General features: G+C 41.6%; 1 protein-coding gene across 1 annotated transcript in view; it reads right to left on the bottom strand.

Annotated features, from left to right (window-relative positions):
• The window catches only part of LOC126095412 (translation initiation factor IF-2-like), a 44,202-nt gene extending 33,517 nt beyond the window's left edge, over nt 1–10,685 (bottom strand). Inside the window, exon 1 of the mRNA XM_049910210.1 lies at nt 10,595–10,685. Within this exon, the coding sequence (XP_049766167.1) occupies nt 10,595–10,685 (91 nt within the window). The remainder of the gene's footprint in view (nt 1–10,594) is intronic.
• Between the last annotated feature and the right edge of the window lie 1,045 nt (nt 10,686–11,730).

An 11,730-nucleotide genomic window follows, 5' to 3' on the forward strand; every position in this document is an offset into this window, starting at 1 on the left:
GTGGCCGTGCGATTCTAGGCGCTACAGTCTGGAACCGAGCCACCGCTACCGTCGCAGGTTCGAATCCTGCCTCGACCATGGATGTGTGTGATGTCCTAGGTTAGTCAGGTTTAATTAGTTCCAAGTACTAGGCGACTGATGACCTCAGAAGTTAAGTCGCATAGTGCTCAGAGCCATTTTGTTGTCAATCGTAATCACACGAATATAACAATGGGCGCTGTACGTGGAAAGAAACGTTCTTGAAACGACACTAGAAGCAGCAGCTTAGTCGATCACCACTGCAAAGATGGAATATTGCCTTCAGAAGCCATCGGGAGGCATCCGATCAAAAGGCACCCACGGCGACGTCACGCGAATGCAGACTCTAGTAGTAATGCGGACAGACGCTCGGCTTTTAGCTCGGCGCTTGCCGTTAAGTGCTGTGCTGCCCCCCTCCCCCACTTCATTACAAAGCGGTAGCCGACTTGCCATGTGCACCTCCCCCTCCACCCCCCCCCCCCCACCCGCGCCGGACTTGTGACCACAGTACCGGACTTCCCTCTTTCTTTTACGCTTTTTTTTTTTTATCTCATCCACCACCAGTGTTCACGCTCGGCGCGCAGGGGAATAAAGCGAGCAGAGCGGGGGTGCGATGCGGATTCTGCATTTAGCATATTTTATGGCCCAATTTAAATAATTGGGATGCGGGGGGATGATCCTGCGCGTGCGTTAGAGCTACTCGAGAGGGCAGTGTGCAGTGCGCGCTCCAACTCGAATCTCCTGCAGTGGCCTACCCGCGGTACAGTAGCCGCTACAAAACTCCTCGCGCATCATATTATTTTTGCACAGCCTGAATCAGCAGGTGCAGTTAATATTTAAATAACTGGAAATACGTACAATCCAGAGTTAAAAGTTCGTACAAACATGTGTCCAATTTCAGGTGTGTGCGGTTACAACTCTTTCCTTAATATGCGCTCAGGAACCTCACAAAAATAATCGACAGGGCACACACATAACTCTAAAAAACTATTTTATTGCTGCAAAAATAAACTAAATAATTTTGAACAAAAGACACACGCATTGTTTAAGTTCGCTGTATTTATCGCCCAAAGTGCGTTTATTTATCCACAATCGCCCAATTTCTAATGTGATTCATAATTCAGTGAACATAAAAACGTTTCGGTGTCCACTTGAGATCAGGCATCGTGGTTAATGAAATGGATACCTGCCGTTACATTCAACGATGGTGGAAAACTATAATATCTTTTATGGAAGTTTTGACTGTGGAATGCAGAATGCAGTAACTTCTTTTTAACATTATTTTCAGCAAGTAAAGCCCAACACTACACCGATAGTTAACGAGAAACATATTGTACCACGAACAGTTGCTTTCCAAAACCTGTATTACTGGTACAGAGTCTGATATCGATGTTTTTACCACCCTTTACAAGTATAAATAGGTATGATGCATTGAAATATTGAATTATTGACACTTTAGATATCTCAAAGAATGTTTAAAAATTTGAATTTCAGTTTATGATTTTCAATTTGCGTTTTTAACTTTATATGACTGGGACTGAACATGAAGTATCCACGCACAAAGATGTTGTGATTGAAAAACTTCCTGTGCCGCATAATGATCTGTGATTTTCGAAATAGGTAGCAATAATAAAGACTTAACGTAGCAGCTGATCAGGGTACAGTATGATTTTCGATCATTTTTAAGATTATAACATTTGCGAGAACTCCATAATGAAATTCAGTATCTTCAATTTCCTTGCCAACACTATTTTCTAAAATATTCCAGAATGTAGTCGTACTTAAGAGACGTGACATGGTTAACTAGAAACAATTTACGTGTTACCTCACAGTCTCGGTTCCAGAAGTGTTGGTTAACTGAGACTGCCAGTTATACATTTCCATATTACAAGCTGTAAATAACAAAAAAACAGCCATTTAGTATAAGTCGTCTACAAAACATTTCATTGTTTAATGTAAAATACCCTTTTAGAGATCTTGAGGGTAAATAGGGTTGAAATTCTTGCCCTGCGACGCAGATTTACGTTTTTAAACCATTTAAGGTAAATGCTGGGATGGACCCTTTGAAAAGGACATATCTGTTATCCTTTTTTGTTATCTTTTGATCTGTGCTTGTGCTTCCTACTGTAGTGACCTCTTCATCGAGACGTGGAAGGGCGTGAAAATGGAGGCTACGCCAAACATTTCTGCAGTCCGTCCTCTCCTTTCTGCTGTTTGCTGCATTTTCCCATGTCTACCGGTTTCGGCATGTTATTTTGGATGTTGCAATGTTACTGGTATTATTTCGTATGCGTTCTTAGAACACAAGTGGTAATCTGTAGTTCGACATGGTATGTAAGGTATTCTGAATTGTTATATTTTAGAAGTACTTTTTTACAAACTACGAAAGACAGTAGTCTCTTTGTTTGGGTATCGCTGTCTTTATTAGCACTCGTCATCACCAGTTTGAAGAAACAGTATACGAGGATGCGCACAGCCAATATGCCATAATTGTACTTTCATTTAACTTTGAATCACTAATGTACTCCACACTGAAAAAATTAATTTCTGACATTTAAAATATGCTGTTTCGATTAAAACAGAAATGATTCCCTTCCAAATAAGAATTAACTGAATTTCGATTTGGCAGCCACGAAATTTACCAAGTGTAAAAGATTATCGATCGATAAATGTTGGGGTGAAATGGTGATACCCCACAACTCGACGCCTGAATGGAATTATTAATTTCGTCTCTTTCCTCTCCAACACTGAGCACCTCCGGATTTCCTATACTTTCTACAGATTTGACACGAACCACTCCGTCGCTTCATGTCTATCATCCCCGTAATCTGCCACGCTTGCACCAATAAGTTCATACAACCAAAGACAAACTGTGTTCCGAACGAAACCCTAACCATCTCCCTCTACCTGGTCATGCAGAGTGCTCAGAGATGTACCAATTCTTCACGCAGTAACGGAACACTCTTTTCCACTCTCTATGTCAGGATTCCACTTCTCCTCACTTTCCTTCTTTCTCTTTGGACAAAATTGTTCGGGGTCCTTCTCATCCTTTCCATACTACAGCGTTTCCAGAACACTCTCTCACAACCACCTCTCTCACCTGCTGCTTACTTCCTACAGCTTACAGCAAGAGAAATGTCCCGTTTCTTTTATATTTAAAAAAAGAACACTTTTAATACTTTATTACTTTAGAAGACATTTTTTTTATATAGAGTCCGCTGTTTAAAACCGACCGTTTTAATAATTTAAACACATGTACATGTTGTGGTGTTTTAATGTTCAAATGGTTCAAATGGCTCTGAGCACTATGGGACTCAACTGCTGTGGTGATAAGTCCCCTAGAACTTAGAACTACTTAAACCTAACTAACCTAAGGACAGCACACAACACCCAGCCATCACGAGGCAGAGAAAATCCCTGACCCCGCCGGGAATCGAACCCGGGAACCCGGGCGTGGGAAGCAAGAACGCTACCGCACGACCACGAGATGCGGGCATGTTTTAATGTCTTAATGTCTTTGAAAGTACTCGTGTATTTTTCATGCATGTACACAGTGTACCGCTTCCAGTGCTACTTTGCGAGGGAAAGAAGTAACAATAAATAAAAAGAGCGTAGAAACGAAGCTGCTGTTGTACTCTTCCATCGGAAGACTGAAGAGTGGTTGGATGCGGCTCTCCACATTAGTCTATCCTGTACGAGCCTCTTTATGTCCAAGTAACTACTATAACCATCATCAATTTGGACCTGCTTGCTGTATTCATTCTTTGGTCTTCATCTACAATTTTTACCCCTCAATTCCCACCATTACCAAACTGAGCATCCCTTAATCACTTAGAATGTGTTCCATCGAGCTATCTCTTCTTTTAATCGAAATGTGCTCTAAATTTCGTTTTTCTCCAGTTAGTTTGACTACACGAACTACTTATCGAATGAGAATTTTACTCTGCAGCGGAGTGTGCGCTGATATGAAACTTCCTGGCAGATTAAAACTGTGTGCCGGACCGAGACTCGAACTCGGGACCTTTGCCTTTCGCGGGCAAGTGCTCTACCACTGAGCTACCCAAGCACGACTCACGCCCCGTCCTCACAGCTTTACTTCTGCCAGGACCTCGTCTCCTACCTTTCAAACTTCACAGAAGCTCTCCTGCGAACTTATCGAATGTTCATCTTTTTACTGTAACAGCACATTTGAAAAATTCTTTTCTCATCATGTTTGAACTAATTACCGTCCACGTTTAACTTCCGTACATGCCTACACTGCGGACAATTATCTTCATAACACACTTCCCAACACATAAATTTATATTATTCATTAACAAATTCTGATTTTTGAAAACGCTGTCCTTACCATAACCTGTCTCCATTTTATATTCCCTTTCTTCATTATTTACTGTACAAGTAACAAAACTCATCGACTGCATTTAGTATGTCATTTCATAATATAATTCGCTCACCCTCGCTTGATTTATTTCGACTGTATTCTGTTACTTTTGCTTTACTTTTTTGTGTTCACCTTATAACCTTTTCTCCAGACACACTCGATACCATTCAACTACTCTTCCAAGTTCTTTGCTGTGTCTGATAAACTACAATGTCATTGACGAGCCTCAAAGATTTTCTTTCATCTCCCTGAACTTTAATTCCCCTTACGAATTGCTCAATAATTTCCTTTGCTGCTTGCCCAATTTACTGATTAATCCTAACTCACCCCCTTCTCATGCATTGCTTTTTTTTATGTTCTTCGACTCCTGTAACTGCATCCTGGTTTCTGTACAAGTTGCAAATAACCTCTCAGTCTCTGTACTTTATTCGTATTCCGAATTTCAAAGAGTGTGTTGCAGTAAACGTTTTCAAAAGCTTTACCTAAATTTACAAATGCTATAAGCGTTGGTCGGAGTAAAGAGAAGAATTCTACTGTATATTCGATTTGGAAACTATAAAAATAAGCGCCGATGAATATGTTCCGTTTGGTTGATTATCTCTGATCACAACGCTCTCAGTTAAATGCAAAAATGAAGCTCGAATCGTGTTTGCGATTTATTAGCCCTTGTCTGTGACGGCTACTTGCTGGAGAGTCCCAAATTCTGTCTGTCCCTTGCCGACTTCTTGTCACTCCGCTGCGCAATCAGAATTAGCCCTAGTCCGATTACAGGCGGCTGCCGAGCTGTAACAACGATGAAGTGTTAAACAGTCTGGTGGAAAAGCCGGCCTCCGCCCCCAGCCCCCAGTGCTCGGCGACAGTACAAGCGCGCGCCGCCCCCTGCCCCCGCGCGGCTGAATTATTGCGCCGCCCCCGGCGCTACAAGCTGCCCAGCTGACGGCTGTCCGCGGCCAGCCAGCCTCTTCTCTCCCCGCTCCCGTGGTTTACCCAGTTTTGGCTCAGTTTCAGTGCGTGTCACTGGGGAAAACCGTAAATCCGATCCGGGAGAGCAGTCGTCGCTAAAATAACTGCGGGAGCCGCCGCCAACGCCACCAACACCGTGCATTGTTCCGCAGTCGCTGTCGTAGGCAGACGTCACTCGCTACTGAATAGCTCACTAAAGCCCAAGTGGATCCACTTCCCTCGTTCGGCAGAACATGTTAGACGTGACTGACGCTGGCTATTTTCGTTTGTATTACGTACTAGTTTTATGATCTTCACATAAAGAATTTAACACCCAGATTGATCCATACTCTCTACAGTCAGCGAGATTATCCAACGAAAAACTAAAATAAAAACTTTACATTTATCAATGTTGTATGGAACTAATGAACCTTACTACGATGTTTATTTTTCACATTCACTGACGAGACAAAACAATATGACCACTACTTATGGCGACGTTGGATTCCGCCTGGTGGCGAGGCTGCAACAAAAGTATGCAAGCGGAGCAGACTCGGACGGGAGATCACTTTAGCTGATATGGACTGCAAATGAAAAAATCCGTTGAGACAAGCTCCTTTGCCAAAGGGCAGATTATTATTACGCAGAGCCTGTGAACGAATATCTCAAAAACGGCGGAGCTGGTGGAATGTTCACGTGCTACAGTCGTGAGCATCTAGAGAAAGAGGTAGAAGGACAGTGAAATTACCCCAAGGTGCTAAATGGTTGGACATCCCTGACTCCTCATTGAAAGTGCGGTTCAGAGCCCCGTCTACTCTATGAAGTTGGATAGGTGGTGACATGGGACATCTCTGCCGGAAGAACACAATGCTGGAGCACGGTCAAGTGCTTCGGGGCACACCGTTCATGTTGTTGTTGTTGTGGTCTTCAGTCCTGAGACTGGTCTGATTCAGCTCTCCATGCTATCCTATCCTCTGCAAGCTTCTTCATCTCCCAGTACTTACTGCAACTTACATCCTTCTGAATCTGCTAAGTGCATTCATTTCTTTGTCTCCCTTTACGATTTTTACCCAACATGCTGCCCTCCAATGTTAAATTTGTGATCCCTTGATGCCTCAGAACATGTCCTACTAACCGGTCCCTTATTTTGTCAAGTTGTACCACAAACTCCTCATTTCCGCAATTCTATTCAATACTTCATCATTAGTTATGTGATCCACCCATCTAAACTTCAGCATTCTTCTGTAGCACCACATTTCGAAAGCTTCTATTCTCTTCTTGCCTAAACTATTTATCGTCCATGTTTCACTTCCATACATGGCTACGCTCCATACAAATACTTTCAGAAATGACTTCCTGACACTTAAATCTATACTCGATGTTAACAAATTTCTCTTCTTCAGAAACGCTTTCCTTGCCATTGCCAGTCTACATTTGATATCTCCTCTTCTTCGACCATCATAAGTTATTTTGCTCCCCAAATACCAAAACTCCTTTACTACTTTAAGCCTCTCATTTCCTAATCTAATTCCCTCAGCATCACCCGACTTAATTCGACTAGACTCCATTATCCTCGTTTTGCTTTTGTTAATGTTCATCTCATATCCTCCTTTCAAGACACTGTCCATTCCGTTCAACTGCTCTTCCAGGTCCTTAGCTGTCTCTGATAGAATTACAAGGTCATCGGCGATCCTCAAAGTTTTTATTTCTTCTCCATGGATTTTAATTCCTACTCCGAATTTTTCTTTTATTTCCTTTACTGCTTGCTCAGTATACAGATTGAATAACATCGGGGATAGGCTACAACCCTGTCTCACTCCCTTCCCAATCACTGCTTCCCTTTCATGCCCCTCGACTCTTATAACTGCCATCTGGTTACTGTACAAATTGTACATAGCCTTTCGCTCCCTGTAATTTACTCCTGCCACTTTTAGAATTTGAAAGAGAGTATTCCAGTCAACACCGTTCATAGTACATTGTTGAACAAGGAGCTCCACAGCAGACCACCCCTACGTGGTCACATTTTGACCCAACGACATGGTCAACTACGATTGCAGTGGGCACAGGATCATCGGGATTCGACTGTCGATCAATGGAAACGTATCGGCTCTTCTGGCGAATCACATTTTTGCTGCACTAGGTCGATAGTCGTCTCCAAAAACGCCGTCATCGAGGTGAACGGCGGCTCGGAAGGTGCGTCGCGCCACCGACGCAGGTTGATCGGAAGAGTACTATGCAATGGGAGACTTTCTCCTTCTCTTGCATGGGACTTAAGGTAATAATGGAAGACACGCTGACAGCTGTGAACCACCTGCATCCTTTCATGCTTAATGTCTTCTCCGACGGGTTTGCATTTTTCACCTGAATAACCGTGTCCGTCTCAGTACCACAACCGCTCTACTGTGGTATGAAGCTGATGTCTTGGCGAACAAATTCACTTGATGTAAATCCTGTGGAACCCTTGTGGGTCGCTATCTGACGCCATCAATGTGTAAGCAATTCAGCGGCTCGTTATTTACGCGAATTACATGACCTGTGCATAGACATCTAGTGCCACATGCTTCCACAAACCTACCAACGAACTATCTGATCCCTGATACGCAGCATCAGTGATGTATTTCGTTCCAAAGAGGTACAAACAAGCTATTACTCAGGAGGTCATAATGTTATGCATCATCAGTGTATACTTAAGATGTTCGGGCCAAAGTAGCCCAGTTGTTTCTGTTTCCTGTAGATAACGCTTTTACACATTTGTGTATTTAAATCACAAATAAAGCGATGATTTAGATAATTTAATATATTAATCATTCGAGCAGCGTAACAGAATACTATAACAATACAGTAGTCGAATATTACAATTATGTGCGTGTTGGTTTTGCTACACTATGCCTAACTTGTAATAGTACTTTTTCCATGTTTAAGTAAGATGTTTCTTGCAAGTGAATTTTTTGTGCTCAACACATTTAACTGAACTTTTGTTATCATCGTTTCCATATAGATATTATCTGCCACTCTTCTGACTCCTAGGATCATTTTCTTCCGATGTGGAGAGCAAAGAATCAAACGATTTTCTTCTCCATATAGGATCTCTTGCACCATTTTCTCTTGGAAGATGTCCTCGTCTTTTCGTATCCGCATCAATAAGGTGCTCTCCAAGAGTTTACAGGAATACACGTTTTGGCTATAGCGTGTTTTCTTTCCATTGGGGCTAAGATGCCTTGTATACTACATAAGAGTCATATGCAGATATGTCGATGATATCTGAGAACACAACAACATGCCATCTGTTTGCCTTCCTCTTTATTGTATAATTCACCACAATCTTGTCTAGTGTGTCCACAGCTCCTTTCTTAGCATTATCTTGGTGTCATCACTGACTTTTGAATCGTGGTACATAGTGTACTGCAAGATCACACATTTGTTTTTCTTTGGGATGTATGAGACATGCGGTGTGTCATTTGTCAAACCAAACGTTGATGTATAGTTAAGAGTCCACCCTGGTCTGCAACAGTTATGGAGGGATGGAAGGCTTACTTTTTCGCACAGTTCCATTCATTGTCATGTTTCTCTTCATTAACACTTGTCCTAACTCTTAGGAGGTGAACATGTTGTCGCAGATAATGTTATGCACTTTCAATCCATAAGGCAGTTACAACCCTTAGACCTTGGTTCTTTTCAGTGGCACTACCTGGTCGTTTTCCAGCATATGGCTGAAAATTCCATACATAACTTGTTCCATTGTCACACAGTACCCAAAACTTGAACCATACTTTGACGGTTTAGTAGACATGTTGGCAGAAAGGGCAGTTTCCCCTGAATGCAAGAAGTTGTCGTCTACTCTAACAAACATATTGAGATTGTGTAATTTAGGTAATATCTCTACTCATTTCTCCCACAAATCCCTTATGGGGGCAAACTTATCTTGCTCACGTCTTTATAGTCTTGTCTCACGGTCATCAAATCGAATAACCCTTGATATATTTTCGAACATTTCTAGTGGACTGTAGCTGCGAAAACTGAGTGACTTTTGTACTCGTCCAATAAACTTTCAGTAATCTCGTCAAGTGATTTATAAACACCTCCTATTAACAACAGACTTATGCAAGCATCAAGGTTAAGAACATCTTATTTTTTCATTTACCTTCATACTAACGTATCCCTTCAGCATTAGAATAGGTGAGCTTAATGTTTGGAATTGATGGAGGAAGGAACAGCTGAGTATTCATTTGTAATGTGAGAAGTGGCACACATTGTTGGTCCTGGAGCCAGACGAACTAAACTACTTGCTACATGCTGTCCCAGTTAGGTAGCCATTGTCTTCTATTCAGTTTATTTATATTTTGCCATCATAACTGAGTTGCTTACTATTTTCTGTTCTGGTGTATCATTCGCGCCTTCTAGTGAAGAAGAAGAACGGCATTCCGAAACACCAGCTTCATTCTGCGAAACTACTACACCACTATCATTTGTGTTCATCACTGTGTCAGTTATTTCATCATCTTGGAAAGAGACCATTATCTTGAGGAAAAAACTTACAAAATGTATGAATTGTTAATGCAGAAACCTAGTGACCTGAATGGAAGTGAATCACTGTACAAACTGATTCGGTTACAGGAAAAAACAATGACCCCCTGCTCTCCTTTCCACAGAAATAGACATTCTGTTGTTCAAAATGACAATGAATTCACTTCTTTATACCCACCTTACTGCACCCATACACGTTCCATTGTTGGTAAATTGAGTCTTGTCAGAATTTTCTGTACTATTGAAGGTTAAAATATACAGGGTCTAAAAAGACACGAACGGATTGAGAAGTATTATTTCCGTGGATGCCAAATAGAAGCTACAAAATACTTTTTTCATGTCAGAATATACTTCACTAAGGGGTAAACAAAATCAATGAAAGCAATTTATTAAAACCAAATATTTTCAAAACTATAGGCCATCAAAGCTCCTTGTGGGTCGAAATAGACACGGAAACCCTTTGAGGTTTTAGCGACTGTATCATAAACGTATGAAACAGTTTATACTGCTCCAGTTACTTCTTACTAATATTTATTAGCACAATGCTTTTAGCTGAATGCTGCCATCATCTGGTCCCTTGCAGTTACAAGTGCATTAATCTGAATTGTGTTGGGGATTATTTGTACGTGTGACAGTAATGGCCATGTACAAAATATTTAACCTTGCACAGAAGGATTCCTTTACTTTAGTGTATAACTTAAGTGAGTTTGAACTGCGTTGTCCACAAACCTGAGACACATGTAGCTCCGCCAGATGCTAAAAGGCGACGGAGATCAACATAACTGGAGGAGTTAGGAACTTCTAGTAGCAATGGCGGCATGTCCGGAACAAAAGGACTCCACCACAGGTCGACCTGAACATGTCAGCAGGATGCGAAGCTTTCTCTTCCAACACACATTTCAGGAGAACACCAATGTAATGGCAAAGTACTCGCCTTGAAATGGATTGATATCGCAAAGCGAAATGTGCTAGTGATGTCGCTCCAGTATTAGGGTCAGAGTATAGTAGAGCTCTGGAAGACTGGCAATCAAACACGGTATAACATATACCCAATATTTCTTTCGGAATTCCTGAACTCATTGTGGGCGGTGGGAGTGGTAAATAAGGAACTCTTCAAGTTTTTGTGTATAATCTGTGAGTCTGGAGACATAGCATCAGACAGACGGAAAAATATCATCCACCAAATCTCAAAAATAACCAGGACAGATGCATGCAAAAACTATCGAACAGTCAGCTTGACCGTTCATACAACCAAGTTACTGACAAGAATAATACACAGAATAATAGAAAGGAACATCGATGATCTGTCAGAAGACGATCAGTTTGGGTATCAGGTAAGAGCACCAGGGACACAGTTCTGTTATTGCGGTTCTCAATGGAAGAAATACAAACGGAAAATTACAACATATTTATAGGATCCGTCGACCAGGGGAAAAGTCTGTCGATGTAAAATAGAGCAAGATGTTTGAAATCCTTGGAAAAATACGAGTAAGCTGTAGGAAACGCCAAATAACATACAACATGTACATGAACCAGGAAGGAATAGTAAGAATGGAAGGCTAAAAACGAAGTGCTTGGATTCAAGAGGGTCCAAGACAGGGTTTCAATCGCTACTGTTCAATGTATACATCGACGAAGCAATGATGGAAACAGAAGAAAGGTTCAAGAGGGAGATTAAGGTTCAATGTGTAAGAGTGGCAGTGATAAGATTCGCTGATGTCAACTATCTTCAGTGAAAGTAAATAATTATGGGCCGTTTTGAACGAAATGAACAGTACAGTGAGTTCAAAATATGGATACAGGGTAAACCGAAGAAAGAAGGGACTAATGAGGAGCAGCAGTAATGAGGCTATTGATAAACTTCA

Source organism: Schistocerca cancellata, chromosome 8 (genome assembly GCF_023864275.1).
Source record: "Schistocerca cancellata isolate TAMUIC-IGC-003103 chromosome 8, iqSchCanc2.1, whole genome shotgun sequence".
Classification (NCBI taxonomy): Eukaryota; Metazoa; Arthropoda; class Insecta; order Orthoptera; family Acrididae; genus Schistocerca; species Schistocerca cancellata.